The 17613-nt window shown below is 24.9% G+C and overlaps 8 protein-coding genes across 8 annotated transcripts; 4 read left to right on the top strand and 4 right to left on the bottom strand. All coding sequences in view use genetic code 12, as the record gives it.

Annotated features, from left to right (window-relative positions):
• Window positions 1–11: 11 nt before the first annotated feature.
• KGF54_002427 (uncharacterized protein) lies at window positions 12–656 on the bottom strand (the record flags this gene model as incomplete). Its single annotated transcript, XM_051762905.1, has 1 exon — window positions 12–656. One exon carries the CDS (start codon window positions 654–656, stop codon window positions 12–14), a length of 645 nt encoding a protein of 214 aa, XP_051620938.1.
• Window positions 657–2109: 1453 nt separating this feature from the next.
• Window positions 2110–4707, top strand: IML2 (Iml2p; the record flags this gene model as incomplete). Its single annotated transcript, XM_051762906.1, has 1 exon — window positions 2110–4707. One exon carries the CDS (start codon window positions 2110–2112, stop codon window positions 4705–4707), a length of 2598 nt encoding a protein of 865 aa, XP_051620939.1.
• A 219-nt stretch (window positions 4708–4926) lies between these two features.
• KGF54_002429 (uncharacterized protein) lies at window positions 4927–5952 on the top strand (the record flags this gene model as incomplete). Its single annotated transcript, XM_051762907.1, has 1 exon — window positions 4927–5952. The coding sequence occupies one exon, from the start codon at window positions 4927–4929 to the stop codon at window positions 5950–5952; it is 1026 nt and encodes a 341-aa protein (XP_051620940.1).
• A 45-nt stretch (window positions 5953–5997) lies between these two features.
• KGF54_002430 (uncharacterized protein) lies at window positions 5998–7284 on the bottom strand (the record flags this gene model as incomplete). Its single annotated transcript, XM_051762909.1, has 1 exon — window positions 5998–7284. One exon carries the CDS (start codon window positions 7282–7284, stop codon window positions 5998–6000), a length of 1287 nt encoding a protein of 428 aa, XP_051620941.1.
• Window positions 7285–7652: 368 nt separating this feature from the next.
• On the bottom strand, window positions 7653–9362 carry KGF54_002431 (E3 ubiquitin-protein ligase; the record flags this gene model as incomplete). Its single annotated transcript, XM_051762910.1, has 1 exon — window positions 7653–9362. One exon carries the CDS (start codon window positions 9360–9362, stop codon window positions 7653–7655), a length of 1710 nt encoding a protein of 569 aa, XP_051620942.1.
• A 1572-nt stretch (window positions 9363–10934) lies between these two features.
• On the top strand, window positions 10935–11300 carry PAM16 (import motor complex subunit; the record flags this gene model as incomplete). Its single annotated transcript, XM_051762911.1, has 1 exon — window positions 10935–11300. The coding sequence occupies one exon, from the start codon at window positions 10935–10937 to the stop codon at window positions 11298–11300; it is 366 nt and encodes a 121-aa protein (XP_051620943.1).
• A 662-nt stretch (window positions 11301–11962) lies between these two features.
• On the top strand, window positions 11963–14914 carry SET3 (histone-binding protein; the record flags this gene model as incomplete). The annotated part of the gene is made up of 1 exon (XM_051762912.1): window positions 11963–14914. One exon carries the CDS (start codon window positions 11963–11965, stop codon window positions 14912–14914), a length of 2952 nt encoding a protein of 983 aa, XP_051620944.1.
• A 379-nt stretch (window positions 14915–15293) lies between these two features.
• Window positions 15294–16460, bottom strand: KGF54_002434 (FTR1 family protein; the record flags this gene model as incomplete). Its single annotated transcript, XM_051762913.1, has 1 exon — window positions 15294–16460. The coding sequence occupies one exon, from the start codon at window positions 16458–16460 to the stop codon at window positions 15294–15296; it is 1167 nt and encodes a 388-aa protein (XP_051620945.1).
• Between the last annotated feature and the right edge of the window lie 1153 nt (window positions 16461–17613).

The raw sequence follows: 17613 nt of genomic DNA on the forward strand, positions 1-17613 counted from the left end.
GGAGGTAATTGTTATTCTTCTTTTGATACAATTAATGAAATAATTTTCATTTCCCAAATTTTTAAACTAACGGAATATAAATCAATTAAGAATTCATCATTACTATCAGTAGATATTTCAAAACACCAAATATCTTTAAAGTACTGGTATACACTAGTTTTTAATGTTTCATTAATATTATTTAATTTCAATTTATTACTTAATAATATTACGTTTCTTGTGTTTTTCAAATCCATGAATAAAAATTTTAATAAATCTAATTGCCGTTTCTCAAATTTATTCTCTCGAACATAAATCAAATTATTTAGTATAACTTTGAACTTCTCATCAAACTCAATTCTATACCTGGTAATTAAATCATTTTCTTCTTGACAGTCTTCTTTTAGATCCAGCAAATTTAAATCTTCAATTAATTCATACAATTGTATTATAAATAATATGGCATTCTCAGAAATTAAATTAAATACTTCTAAATTATTCACTAGTGTTTCATCATTTAATTTATTCTCATTTGTAATTTCTGCATTACCTAAATTTTTATTATATTCTAATGGTATCTTTATAAATGGTATTGTATTTTTACATAGTTTTTGATTTGGGTTATTCTTATTATGACCAATTATACCTTTAAATATTCTATTAAATAATTTAGCCATTTTTTTAGTTGTTTCAATATAAAATTGTTTATTTATGATTAATATTAATTGATTAGCAAAAGACAATGGTTTTAAAAGAAGGAAAACCTTAATCTGGAAATAAATTCATCACAATTATTATTTTTCTTCTCCTTTGAGAAAATATGCATTGATTCAAAGATACAGATCATTTATTGTTGACTCAGTAAGATTATATTTATTTTGATATGTTTAAGATCTATATTTCTAAATCAATGTGTTGTACAATATTTTGCAGCCTAATTCGAGAAAGCTACCAATCTGGCTGAGATTATATACAGGACTGTATTATTGTCGTTAATGAATAATTTTACGGTTTTAAAAAGTTAAGACGTTGAACTAAAATTGTTAATCAAATAACATAAAAAGAAATAAATACAATAGAACATGTTCTTGGTCATTTAATTAATAGATAAATGCCTTGAGTCTTCAAGTTTAGGATGTGTTTCAAATATCGTAAAACTTAACTGTAATATACTGAAATATAGAAGACTATTTATATCACATAAATAAAAGATTAATCAATAGGAGATTCAATAAATGAAAAAGAAAGTAAAATTTATTTTAATATTATTTTTTATTTGCTTTTCGATTTGATTTAATTTCTTCATAAAATTCACGAGTTCATAACTTTTCAAATTTATAGAATAAATTATAAGTATTAAAATGACCTTTTATTTGTTTATCAAAAGAATATTAAATGCACGTATAATGTTAGTTAGTTGCGCAAATAAAGCAATTAATGTTTGTATAACATGTACTGTATTCTATATATAAATACCATTTATAATACTTGGAGTTCGTTATCTTAAACTACATTTAATTGAGATTTCAGCCCCGTTGTTTAATTATTTCCTTACCGACCTAATATCTCACAAGTAAATCAAATATTTTGAGATATTTTTTAAATCAATTATTTATTGAATTTTATTAAGTAATTATACATAATATTAATAATTGTTACTTTTTTTTTGATTTAATATTTAAACAGTTTTACTTAAGGCGAATAAAGTTATAATACTACTGATAATACTTTTATTACTGTTTGATAAATTTTCAATTTTTTTGGATGATAATTTATTGTTTAACCAAATAGATTGATAAATAGAATTATTCTTATAAAGTATTAAATAATATTTTTATACTTTATAATTTTTCAGTTTATTTCACACTTCATAATTCATTTATAATCCAACAATACAGTTAAAAATTGTCTCCACATAATATATATTCATTATTTATTTATTTAATTCTTTCAATTATTGCATCAACTATTTATTATTCCCAACTATTCAATCAATACCACCAATTTTTTCGAATTTCAATAAAAATTAGCATTATTCATTATCGGTAAGACCAAATTTATCTTCTAGAATTTCATTATTTTACCGTAACTATTTTAAAATAACCTATACGGCCCAATTTTTTAAATATCATGTTTAAAGGGTTAAGAAAGAAAGCTTCGATTCTTTCCCTTTACCCCACCACTTCAAATCAATCTACCTTAGACAATGAATCAATAAACTCAAATCATTCAAATTATGATAAAATCTTAAAACAAGTTCACGATTTTGAAATTGCTTTAAAAGCAATGGATTTTCTTTTAGATGATAGGACAGATCAAGGTACAAAATTATTAGAAGAAGAATCACAAAAAATATCAAATGATGGTCAACCTCGAGCAGTTTTCCCATTAGCTTTGGGAGTTATGGAATTTATTGAAGCAACTTTAGGATTTGAACCAGAAGTTATGGCTAAAGCTCATAAATCTTTATCAGAAGCAGAAAATATTTCGACTAATAATGCTAAATATAATGTACGATATCAATTAGCAACTTCAAATATATATCCACCAGGTACAGAATTTCAAGTAACTCAAGCAGAATCCACTTTATTAAATGCTTTACTAATGTTATTAACTGAAAATAATGGTATGGTTGAAAGTGCAAAAGCTTTATTCAAGTTAAGAAAAGCTTATCAAATACTAGATGCTGTATATAAAAAGATTAAAGAACTGGAACCAATTTTTAACAAAAATCTTGCTAAATTGAAAAAAAAAACAGCAATTCAGGAAAGATCTACATTGAAAAAAAATTTAACAATGAATGATTCAATAAGTACAGTTGATTTACCGGGGTATGAATCACAAAGTAGTTCAACAACTTCGTTACCACAAGATATAAAGTTAATGAAAAATTTGGAAAAGATTTTTTTGATGAGAAAAGCTAGAATTGAAGGAACCAATCTTGGTAACAATGATGGAAATACTAATAACATTAACTTATTTGAAGATCTGGCTAGTTCATTAACTTTATCAAGACCTCCAAATAGTTTCACCAGTAGTCGACAGAACCATAAAACTTTTAGTGCTGATAATTCAGATGAAGAAGAAGAAGAATTTGTTGATGCAATGGATAATTTAACAACAAGTCTTGATTTACCACAATCAGCACTTGATTCAAGTGCTCAGTCAATGTTATCATCTTTAGAAACCTCCGATGAATCTTCAGCTGTTGCAACTGATAATCATCTACATGTCTCGACCACCGACGAATTTATTCATTCTGGTGTACAGTTATGCTTTGGAATACTACAAGTTGTTTTATCATTAATTCCTCCAGCTATTGGTAAAGTTTTATCTATAGTTGGGTTCAAAGGTGATAGAGATATTGGATTAAAATTGTTGTGGACAACTGCAATAACATCAAGAAATGTTCATGGTGAATTAGCATTATTGTTTTTGTTAATGTTTTATGATGGACCTATTCAATTTGTTGACACTGGATTTAGAGTGCCAAACTCAGCGACCACCAATAACATTTTGTCTTTAGAAAATAAAACATCTGTGAGTGAAACTGAGTTACAAAAAATTATGGATGATCCACCAAATTATACTTCTCAGTTATTGAAAAGAGCACGTCATCATTTCCCACATAATGCATTATGGATATTGCAAGAAGGTAGAATGTTAGCTGCTCACGGTGATTTAATAAAAGCTAGTACTTTAATGCAAGAGTTTACTGATGAACCAAGTAATAAAATCCAAATGCAACAAATTGAAGCTTTATTAATATTTGACAGAGCTATGATTTATATGTATATGCATGAATATGATAAAGCAGCAAGAGATTTGATATACTTAATTGAAATTAATTCTTGGTCAAAAGCAGTTTATTTATTTATGGCAGCTGCATGTTATCTTGAAAAATATAGAATGATCAAAATGGGATTAGTTAAAGTTGACAATATTGAAGAAGAGAGTAAAAAATATTCAGATTTATTTTCCAAATATATGAAATTATCATTAAGTTACGTCCCAGGTCATGGATCAAATGCTCAGAAAAAAGGTGGATTAGGTGGTTCAGGTAAACAAATGCCATTTGATAAATTCTTATTGCGAAAATGTAAACACATTGAAAACCGCAAAAAGCAATACCCAAATTTATCATATGCTGATTTAGTTGGAACTTCATTAGTTCACGAATTAATTTACTTCTGGAATGGGTACAATAGAATGACTGAAAAAGATTTTAAACTTTCCTTAAAGTTGTTGGGATATTCTGGTTCACCAAATTCTGAATTATCTGCAAATACTACAAATCATACATATGCATTAATTGAGGAAACTGAAGATGAAGCAATGATTAGATATTTTTTACAATCAATAGTATTAAGACAATTGGGTCAAATAAAAGAAGGATTAGCTATACTAGATAATCATGTTATCTCAAAATATATAATATCGGATCAACCACAAAATTTCAAATTTCATAAATTAACTTATAGTCCATATATTTATCCAACAGCATTTTATGAGAAAACAATGTTTATATGGTTATCAAGAACTAAAAATTTAGAAAAAATTGATGTTGTTTCAGCAGTTCATGAAAGTAAAAGTTGGTTAAAAAAATCTGAAATTATTGGTGAAGGAGATTATGAATTAAGTAATAGAACAAGTATGCGTATAAAAGCAGCTAGTGATAGATTAGATCAATTAGCTGAGAATGCAGAAAGTGCTAAAGGGTATAATTAGATAAAAAATATAGAAATAGAATTAGAAGTTAATATACTTTATTCGTTTAATGTATTTAATTCTACGCGCGCTAATAATGAACTCCAAAAAATTTGACAGAACCAAATCAGTTTATAATACCTCGAGATTTATTTCTTTTTTTAGGTACATGATTTGAAACATCAGACCCTTTTCAATTTTAATTCAATTGAAGTTTAACCAAGCATTTAATACCAAACAATGTCTAGCAAGAGGTTAAATTTACCATATACGACTCAGGACTTGTTTCCTCAATCAATATCCACATCACAATCCAAAACTCCCAATTCAACAAGAGCAGGTTCAATAATATCAACACCATCATCATTTTATATACCACGACCTAATTTACATCATTATAATTCCAAAACATATAAATCATCATTTAAAAAAGCTACAAATTTTTTCACAAATATAAAATTTAAAAATTTAAAAATAATGACAAAAAGATTATTTAAACCAAGTACATTAGATTTTGAAACTGCAATATGGGAAATTTTTCATTTAATTATAAATCCAAGAAAAATGTATAGATCTCATTATTATTATAGACAACAACAACATCATCAACAACCATTACAACAATCTTCACAATCTTCTTTACAATCTCAAATACAAGATGAAAGAAATTCTTATACTAGAGAAGATCCTTCATTTTTAATTTTAATAACTGGATTTTTATCAATAAGTGCAATAGCTTGGGGATTAGCTTATTCTCCTACTTTTTTAGACATTTTGAAATTAATCATATATATGGTATTTATTGATTTTTATTTATTTGGATTTATAATATCTACTATAACTTGGATAATAACAAATAAATTATTTAATTTAGATATGAATAAATATTCAGTGAATTATATAGAATGGGGATTTTGTTTTGATATTCATTGTAATTCATTTTTAATTATATGGTGTTTATTATATGTTTTACAATTTATATTATTACCTATTATAAGAATTAAAAATTCAATTATTGGATTAATTATTGGGAATTCTTTATATTTTGGTAGTATTGGTTATTATTTTATTGTTACATTTTATGGATTTAATTCATTACCTTTTATAACTTCAACTATTGTTAAACTGAATTATAAGAATCCTGCAAGAGTATTACAAATTATTGTTGTTGGTTGTATATTACCATTTTTGGCTTTAGTTTGGTTAATTACTATTTTATTTAGGATAAACGTTGCTGAGAAAATGATAAATACTTATTTTAATTAAAATCAATTGATTAACATTATTTATTAAAGGTTCTGTATGTACATGTTATATTTTATCCGATTCCCATATCTTCTTTAATAATTCATCAGTGTCACCATTAAATTCTTTTTTGGTAATTTGATTATTATTTGTAGGTAAGACATTATCATTAAATCTTTTTATAAAACCTAAAACTCCAACATCATTACATATTTTTTTTTTTTTTATTTCTTTTGATGAAAATCTTAATCTTATTGTAGTATATTGAGATAATATAGTTTCATTTTGTATCTTGTTATCATAAGAAATTGAATTTAAATCTTTTGAATTTGAATTTTTAGATTCATATTCGTATAATTTTTTATAATCCATTAATTTTTGTTGAGTTCTATTTAATTTGGGGTGGTGTTGATCTTTTGAATCAAAATTTTGAAAATTAGTTATATCTTTTATTATTTCATTTATATCATTTGGGAACTTGTAGTCTGTTTCTAAATTTTCAATAGGATATTGAGTTTCTTTTTGTTGTGAATCAACATTAATTTCATCTAGTGATTCCACAAAATTTGAATCTTCTTCATCATCCAGTTCACTTTGTATTAAAGTTGATGATTTTTCAGTCAATGATTTTAATGAATTAACACCTGATTGAGCCATATGGATCATTTTTTCATATAAGTTTGGTTGAAAATGTTCATTGTCTTTGTTTTTACTTTCACGTCGTATTTTTTCTAGTTCTTTAAATGAGTTATCAGTTGACATATTCATTGCATTATTGACTATTGGTCTCTTGGTATTATATTCATCTTTTAATACTGTTAATGGACTTACTGAATCTTTACCTATAAAATTTGTTGAATCTTCTTTTGCTGTGTCAGGAATTTGATAAGAGTTCCATCTTCTGAAACCTGGTCTTTGTTTTAGTTGTTGATCACTATTGGTGGTGGTGTTATTATTCAATTGTCTTTTAATTTGTTGATGAGTTTGATCAATATGTGGAATTCCATGAGCTGATATAGATCTAGTCAATGATGACTTAAATTGCTGGTTTTGATTTAATATAGCTTGCTGTAATAATTCATGATGAGCTCTTGAGCTTTTTTTACGGTTTTGTTGTTGTTGTTGTTGTTGATCTTTTGAAGGTATGAGATTTATAGAAGAAGCTGAAGTTGATCTTGAAGTATCTCTTGTATTATTGAAATTATCTGGTTTTAACAAAGAATCTTTACTTATTGTTCTACCTCTTTCTTCAAATTGTTGTTGTGGTGGTATATTTCTAGTATCATTAAATAATTGTTGATTAAAATTTGCAACATTTCTCAGATGTTGAGACAACGGTCGAATATCTGACATTGAAAGTCAATTGATCGGCTATGTTAAATTGGTATCTTGACAATGCCCACTCAATAACTTTGTTCAATATGGTTGAGCTAGGTTTATTTTATTGTGTCAATTGAAGTTGTAAAGTTCTGATTTTAATTTGATCTAAAGTTCGTTATCTATTAAAGATTAATTAATTAATTTGATTGATAAGAAAAAAACCTTATCTTCACGTGATCTGTTTATTTTGTGTAATATTCAAAGTTCAATTTAATTTTAAAGTTTCAAAAAATTTGTATATCGAAGAAGCATCAACCATACTAAAATTCTTGAATTAGAAATGAAGAAAGATCAAAAGATTACAAATAGAATAATTTAGTCATTAAATTTTGTATATATTTTCATGCTAAGTCAAAAGAAAGTAAACCATGTAATAAATTTTCTTCAGCAGATTTAATTAAAGTTTTTCTTCTTTGATTTACTAATTCAGCTAAATTAATAATTTTTATTTTATTTTCTAAAATTGTACCAACTTTATCTGGTTTATTAATTGCAATAATTTTTTCAAAAATTTCAGATAAATCTTCAACTGTTTTATTTAAAAAATCTTGATTTGTTTCAAATATTTGTGAAAAATTTGATTTATCTAAATAAAATGCAAAACAATAAGTCCATTTTAAAGTTTTTCTACCATTTTGTAAAGCTCTCATTGCATCTGGTAAAAATTGTACATCATTCCATGATAAATGTTCTTCATTTTTTTTTCTTCGATCTTCCATATATAATTTTGTAACATCATCAATTTTTTTTAAAGTTTTTTGATCACCTTTCATTGAAGATTCATGTATAGAATATCTTTTATAAAAATGTAAATATCTTTCTAAAGTTTGTCTACTTTTATTTTTTCTAATTTCTTCTTCTGCTCTTTCATCTTTAAATCTATTACATGAATAATTATTATTATGTTGTTTCCAATCTCCAAAACAAATCCAACAAAATTCATGTTTACATTTTCTACATGTCATATGATTACAACCACCATTTTTTTCAATTGATGTATGACATTTAGGACATGAATGGGTATGAGCATCAATCCAATGAGCAGTTTCTGAATCATCAGCACATTTTTTAATCCATTTTTTAACTAACCAACAAGGACATGGTAAATGATTTTCATAATTACATTCAAAACAAAATTCATGACGTTCTGTACAACCTACTATTGGAACTTTTGTTATATCTATAGATTGATTTGGTTTGTCTTTGGTGTGTTGTGATTGACTTGATGAGGTTGATGTTGGTGATTTAATAACTTCGGTAAATCCTTTACAATCAGTTGCGGGACACCATCTAAAATTTGTTCTTGAATTAATCCATTCTCTTGCTGATGATATAAATAAAGGATTTTCATCAATAGGTTTTTCTGCTATAATTAATGAATGTTCAGCTTCCATCAATGCTATCATATATGCTATATTCTGATGTGGTATTGATAATTTACAATCAGGTTCCATACAAGTAATTAATTGACCATTATTAACTTCATTTAATATATATCTATAATAACATTCAATACAATATTTATGATCACAAGTTAATGAATAAACTTGAGCTTCATCATAATTTTCACAACAAATAAAACACGTAAAATCTTTTATTTTTTCAAATTTATTATTTGATTTACCAATTATAGGTAAACCACATTGTTCTAAGAATTTTTGTTTGTTACCAAAATATGAATCTAATACTTCATCGGATTGCCATTTTTTATATTGTAACATTATTAATAAATCATCATCAGTACATTCACCTAATTGAACATTTTTTAATTTTTTTAATGATTGTAAAAAATGAGTTTGTATAAAATGTTCTAAACTCCAAGGTAGATATAAAGTTCCATTACATCCAACATTTATTGAATCATCCATAATTTTTGATGACGGGGTATCAGATGATTTTTCATTATTCTTATCAAATATCTCATCTTCATAATAATTATCTCCTTCTTCATCATCATCTGAATCAAATGATATATCTGAAGTTTCATTATCTTCTACTTCTCCATTTTCATCTTCTTCATATTCAAATGATAGTTCACTATCTGATGACATGCCATATATATATTAATGATAATAAAATGAATAGTTTTTAATGAAGTCGATGGATAAAATTGAAATTAAAATTAAGTTGGTTGTAAAAATAAAAAATGTATTAAATTTATATAAGATAATATATATTACTTATATATAATATATAATACTAATAAAATTTATTATTATTACTGATAGGAAATAACAGAAGAAAAATAAATAATAATAAAGTGAGTGAGTAACAAAAAACGTATTTACTAATTAATACAAATTGAGAAGTTCAATTTATTCTGAAACAAATATGGAATATTAACCCCCTTTCATTTGTAGTTGTAAAGAACTGTATTACTAAAATTTATCAAATTAGGATACAATAAATTTTGTAATTGATACTTTCAATCTAAACAAGATGTAAATTCATGTGCATTTGTTTGGGAATAATAATGGTGAGAAAAAGGACCCTTCATTTAATACGGATAAATTGTAAGTATCAAAGCAAAAGTATTTCAACTCGATTTTTAGACCTTCAAGGTTCAGTTATTTGAATGACTGGAGGTACTTACGTCATAAAAGTTTCATTGTATTGTTGAACTCTGGTTGCAACTGAAAAAATTGTAGGACACATTGTTAGATGAAATTCTCCCTCAAATTTATTTGGTACAAATTCAATTATTACTAGTTTTTTATAAATTGAATATTGAAAAATCCCCTTCTTACATTAATGTTTAACAAAAACTAATTTGCCACCAATCTTTAATATGAAGTTTATAAAAACATATTTGAAACATGATTTGAGACTAGTAACGCTACCAAACAATAATAAAATTATATACAGTACACACCCATCGAGATTTTAAGAAAAATAAAAAATAAAAATCTGAAATTATTTAAATAAATTTTTCAAATATAAATTTTTTTTTTTCTGTTTTCCCTTCTTTTCTTCTTTCTTTAATCATCAGTAGTGGTTATACTATATCTAATATAATATAACATACTATATAATTTTATAAAGACTTTTTAATAATCTAATTATAATTATCATAGATGTAATTTTTTTAGTATTGTTAAATTTAATTAACCCAATAGCTAAGTATATTTGATTGACCTTACTAACAATTTGGCCACAATCATTACTTCGTTCTGGTCTTTTAGATGAGATAACGGCATTATTACATGTGTTTTATTTATTAAAGTTCTGGTAAATTAAATAAATTTTATTTTTTATTATATGTTTATCCAGATAAATGCATGGTGCTACATTTTTTAAACTTATTACTTTTAATCTGAATTTAATTGATACTCTTTTCTTATTTATATGTTTGTATTATATTATTTCAGATTATTTTTTGGTTGAGTAGTCTCGTAAAAAAGCGCACAAATTTGGTAGCACTAAATTCAATTTGAAATTTTTTTTTGACTGTTAGATTTATGTAAAGTCATTTAAAAAAGCATATTACTAATAAACTCAAAATCTAATTTAAGATCTAACAACATCATACACCTTTATACTATCACTTATTTAAATTCAATTCTAATATTTTACTAATTTAACAAATATCTATATATAAACAATTCAAAACATATTATTATAAAATGGCTCATAGATTATTAGTAAATGTTATATTCACAGGTGCATCAGTATTTGGAAGAGCATTTACTGAAGCTTATAAGCAAGCAGCAAAAGCATCAGCAGCAGGTGCAGCAGCAGGTGGACCAGCAAAAGCAACATCACAAGGTGGTATATCAACAGATGAAGCTTTAAAAATATTAAATTTAGAAAAATCAGAAATATCATTAAATAAAATTGATGAAAAATATAATTATTTATTTGATGTAAATTCAAAAGATCAAGGTAATTCATTTTATTTACAAAGTAAAATATATTATGCAATGGATACTTTAAAAAAAGAATTGGAATATTTAGAGAAATTAAAACAAAGTAAAGAAGGAACTAGTTGAATTAGATTAAAACAGCGCAATGGATAATATCATAATAGATGGAGATGATAAAGAGAAAGATGATGAATAAATTTAATTATAAAAAATATAGGATAATTTTAGTTTGTAAATAGTATTTTTTAATGGGATAGTCAATTTAATAAGGATAAAAAAACTTTGAACCAAATTCTGAAATCAATACCTCTTCAAATTGAATGATTTCTTCTTGACAAATAAATCAGTACAAAAGTAATAAGTCAATGATGAACTGACTTTAATTCTTCAAGTTTTTCAATAATTTATCATCAAATATATATATATTAATTGTTTTAGAATCAATAAAATTATACGAGAGAAATTTTTCACCATATTAATTTTTTACTTCTCTGTATAAATATAAATTTATTTTTTCGTCGTAAAAAGAATAAAAGTAATACAAAAATAACTTAAATAATAAATAATAAATAATATTCAAAAAGAATCTCTTACTAACAACTTAATTTATTAACTTACTATTATATATAATATTTAGTAGAATCATATCAACAGATAATAAGTATTATTTGATTTATTCATTAGGATTAACCACTTCATTACTCAATTAAAGAGAACATATCTAAAAAAAAAATAATAATATATTTATGATAAGAAAACTACACATAATAATCATATATATATAATAAATGGCAAATAAGGACGAAGAACAACTTCTACAAGATGCATCAACATTACTAATGTTTGCTAATGTAGCAGCTCAACAGCAACTGAATCAAAGTTCTCCAAATTCAACTTTATTATCACCACCTTTAAATAATAATATTCAACCAGTTAATAAGAATATTTCACCACCACAACAATTTCAAAATATATTAACTGATCAATCATCTAACCTATCAAAACCTTCACCATTACCACTACCACCACCGCCACAACAACAACAACAACAGCAACAACAGCAACAACAGCAACAACAACAGCAACAACAACATCATCAACAACTTCCTCATCAATTACCACAACTACCATCACAACAACAACCTCAACCTTCACCACCTCAACTCCAGTCGCAAATACAAATACAACCACAGATACATCATCATCAACAACAACAACAACATCAACAACAACAACAACAACGACAATATCATACTCAATCAATACAACAAATTACTCCAAAACAACCTCATAATATAATAAATCCTCAAGAAATACAGCCGCAGCCGGTTCTGCAAGCTTTACCAATTCTTAAATCTCAACCTTCAAAACCTTCAAGAAAAAGTTCAATAAGTATAATGATGAATACTCCTGAAACTAATTCTACTGAAAATATTTCAAAACCTATAGATAATAAACCAAATTTAGAGATTAGTAAACCTACAATTAAACCAACAACTAAACCAAAAGATAAATCTTTATCTCCTGGTGCAAAATATGAAAGAGGTATAGATTTAAGAAAAAAAGAAAGAGATAGTAATAATGCAATGATTGCAGCAGCAGCTTTAACTGCAGCAGCAGATATTCCATTTCCCTTAAAAGAACAACAAATTAAAATATCAAAAGAAGAAATTAAACCAGTAATTGTTGAAAAAGTTGAGAAACAAGTAGAGATTGAAAAAGAGGTCCCACCACAATCACAACCAACAAAAGAACCTGAGGAAGTTAAAAAGACGGTAATAACTAAAACAGTTGAAGAACTTCCTCCATTATCATCATATCAGGTAGATGCAGATTCTGGTTTAATTGGTTGTATTTGTGAATTGGAAGATGATGATGGATTTACTATACAATGTGATGTTTGTTTTAGATGGCAACATTGTGTATGTATGGGTTATGAAAATGGAGATGAAGTACCAGAAGATGAATATAAATGTTATTATTGTGATCCTCAAAAATGGGGGAAATTTGATCCATTAATTGCAAGAGAAAAAACATTACTCAGATTAGAAAATGAAAAAATGGATCAAGATGAAAAAGAAAAAGAAAAATTAGAGGTTCAACAAAACAATGAAAAAATAACTGACGAAGTTGAGAAAAAAGAAATTAATGTAAATAAAAGAAAACAACTGAATTCAGATAAAGCAGAAAAAAAAAGAAAATCTGAAGATAAAGGAACATCACCTATACTACCGGACTCTACTAATGAATTACAGCAACCATTCCAACAAACACCACTTCCACCACCACAACAACCAGAATATGATGATTTACCAAATAAAAATAATGAACTATTAGAAGATGGAATGACAGCAGAGTCATATCAATCTGTTTATTACACATTAAAAGATAATGATTATAAAAGGAAATCAGTCAAGAATTATTTAACAAATTTAGGTAAAGAAATGTCACTAACTACAGAAAATAGTAATATAGAAGTTATGTCATTAAATAAATTCAAATCTTTACAATTGAGTCAAGTTATTAGACCAAAATATTTAAAATATCTTTCAGAGAATAACAAACTTAAAAAGAAATTATTTAATCAAACTAAAGTCGAAGTAAAATCATATGCTGATAATCAAAAACAAAAATTTAACGGAATATCGAAATTATCATTATTTATAAGTTCAAATGAATTAACTACTATACCGGAAGATACTCCAATAATTGAATATCTTGGAGAAATTGATTTTTTCAAAAATTATGTTCAAGATAGTATAAATCAATATCAATTATGGGGAACAACAAAGCCAAAAGTTTTAAAAACTTCTTTAGATGTTGGTGATAGATCTGTAAACCTTATTATGGATTCAAGATTTGTTGGTAATGAAAGTAGATTCATTAGAAAATCATGTTTATCATCATCAAATGTTAAAATAAAACCAATTTATATACCAGAACAGAATAAATTTAGATTTTTAGTTGTTACATCAAAACCAATAATTTTAAAAGATGATTCAACTATGGAAGAATTAAGATTACCATGGGATTGGGATATAAATCATCCTATATTAAAAATTTCAAATGGTAATCAAACAAAATTTGAAAATTTAACAAATGATGAAAAATCTGCTTTAATTACTTATGTTGATAATATTTTACATTTTGTTGAATGTGGTTGTTCAACTTTTACAAATTATAATAATTGTGCTATATTTAAAATTAAAAAGGCAACAAGTTATTTAATGAGATCAACTAGAAAAGCTTCAAGTATAAGTAATATTAATTTAACTAAAAATAAAGAAGAATTAGTTATACCAAAACCTGAGAAGCATTATATAAGTTGGGATGAAAGAATGAAAGATAGGGATTTGGTTCTTCAAAATGAGTTATTAAATAAAAAGAAAGCACCACAAGAATCACAAACAGATGAACAATTACCAAATCAAGAAACTGAAGTATTTAACAAAGATAATGATCAAATGATAATAGATGAAGAAAATCAAGTAAAAAAATTAGAAAAACCAGTAATTCTTTTAAAATTTCCATATAAACAACAATTAATAATGCAAGCTAGAGTTGTAAAACCCATTGATTCAATGGATATTGATGACCCAGAAGATCCAAAAGAACAAACAATAGACCAAGAAGAATCCGAAGATGATAATATTATACCAATTCCAATTGTTACAAGACAAAAACCAACTAAAAAATTATCATTTGCTGATTATATGGGTCATGGAGTATTTAAAAAATAAGAAATTAGAATAAGTCAATAAATTTATGGATTTTTATAGTTTAATAAAACTCGATTTAAAGTAGAATATTACAATGTAGTTTCTTTAAAATCCCGTGAATAATTAATATTAAAAATAAATGTACATATGATATTTAAAATGTATATAAAAATTTGTTTATGATGAAACCCAAGAAAACCCCCAATAAATAAAAAATTACCTTCGTTAATTCAATAAAAAATGAAATATATGAAATGAAATGAAAATTATGACAGTTGAAATTTTGAAATGTTATGATGATGAACTATTGATAGCTTTGCTAATTTTATTATATATATATATGTGTGTGTGCGATTAAAAATTAACAAAACGTTTATAATTCATACCTCAAATTTCTTCATTAATTATCAACTTTTTTTTCTAATTCCATTAATTTACCTGATGAAATATCATCATCATTTTCAATAATTTCATTATTTTGATCAAATTTATGTTCTTTAACTTTTTTAAATAATTCTTGTTTTTCTTCTTCTGTTAATTCATGTTTCTTTTTGTTTTTTAAATAATACATTGGATTTAATTTTATTAATGTTAAATTTTTAGTAAATGGTAAATGACCAGTTTTTTCTTCAAATAACATTAACATTAATACAGTTATAATTACAATCCAATAAATATTATAACTTATAACTGATCCATAAGTTGCAGAATTTTGCCAACCTAATAAAGCATTAAAAATATCCCAACCATTATCAGTTTGTGGATTACAACAATTTACATGCCAAACTGATTTTGCAATATCATAAGTACCTGGACCTGAACCATTTTCTGAAGCATCACCACCAGTTTTTTTACCATATTCATAACTTTCAAAAAACCAAACCCCTCTTGAAAATAATCCACCTGCAATTAAATATAATATACAAGTTGAAATAATTAAAAAAATTTGCATTGACATATTTGAACCAAAATAATATAATAAAGTACCAACTGCAACACCAGCTATTAATCCAACAATAACTGGGATGGGAAAACTTGTAGCTGGTTGATTAATACCAACACCACCAACGAAAACAACTGCTTCCATACCTTCTCTTAAACAAGTAATAAATGGTAAAATAAATAAAGCATATTTTTTAGTCCACATACCAAAATTAAATTTTCTTTTTTTATTATCAGTTGGTTTAATTAAAGCTTGAGCTAATTTAACTCTCCATTTTTCTTTCATTTTATTAATTCTTAACATTGGAATACCCATTAAAGAAATTAAAACAGTTGCAATAATACAAAATATACCTTCCCATAAATCTTCAGATTTTGACCAAATATCTTTACCTAATCCATACCATGCACCAATGAATGCACCACCTAAAATAAAACATATTAATATACCTAGAAATGCTCCTAACCAAATTTGTTTTCTTAATTTTTTATATATAATTGGATCTTGATTTGAACCTCCTAAACCTTGTTTTAAAAATGCTAATAAAACTGATACAACAATAACAGCTTCTAATGATTCTCTAAAAACAATGAAAAAAATTTGAACATTGAAAACATTAACCATTTTGAATTTAGAACTTTATTCCGTTTCTCAATAGTACTTTTATTTTTAAATTTTAAGGGACCAGATTTTATTCGTCTAAGAAAAAATTTGTTCGTATTTTAATTAATTCTTGGATTATAATATTTTAATTATATATCAAAATTTTTTGCACCCAATTGATAAAATGGTGAACCCTTGAAATAAAATCTTGTGAAAAGGTAGGAGAATGTTTTGGTTGAATGTAATAAAAGAATTGAGAAAAAAATTTCAATTTTCAAATAATTATTGAAAAAAAGGGAAGGGTTATGTTGTATTATTTATATCTATTTAAAATTAATTTTAATATGAAATTTTATTGTTTTATAGATTTTTTTGATAAAATTTTTTCAAAATTTTTGTTTGTGTAATTATTAATTTATTGTAAGGGAATTTGTTGAATTATTATTAAATTCAAGAATAAGTAAAAATCTGCAAATGTGTCAGTGGAACAATAGGATTTAAGAAATAAATCAATCTAATAAAATCGTAATTTGTTACTTTAAATTAATAGATGTAAAACATTTGATATAAAACCAATGACAATTGGATAAAAAACTCGAGACGAAAATTACCAATTGATTCAAAACTTAGTTTCTTTTAAGACTAATTTTAATTTGTGGAGAGATTTTGGAATTAAAAACGTAAAATAATATTATTATATCCTTATTGATTTGATCTTATAATATTCAAGTATTAAATAATGAGAGTTTTATTTCAATTCTTTACATAATAAATAATTTGATTTTCATCCAGGAGAAAACATTATCTTTGAATAGTTAAATTAATTTAATAATAACTTTATTATTAATAAACCATCTGATAAAATTGATTAAATTGATTAAATTTTTTAAAACAATAGAAAAATAAAATTTTAACATTTTATGCATAATAAAATTAAATAATATTCAACCAATGGAAGACTATAATTTAAATGTTTAAACGTTTAATATAATACATGTATCTAAATGATTATACAAAGTAATAGAATAATAGGTCTTCATTTAAAAGCCATAAAATAGATCTAAACTATGGGGTTAGATCTGGTTTGTTTTCTTTGTTCTCTAACTGAGCCAAAAATTTAAAATGATCTTACATAAACATCAATATATTATATCATTATATTCTTGTAAATATA

The sequence above is a fragment of the Candida jiufengensis genome, assembly GCF_024610255.1.
Source record: "Candida jiufengensis strain CBS 10846 chromosome Unknown scaffold4, whole genome shotgun sequence".
NCBI lineage: Eukaryota > Fungi > Ascomycota > Pichiomycetes > Serinales > Debaryomycetaceae > Lodderomyces > Lodderomyces jiufengensis.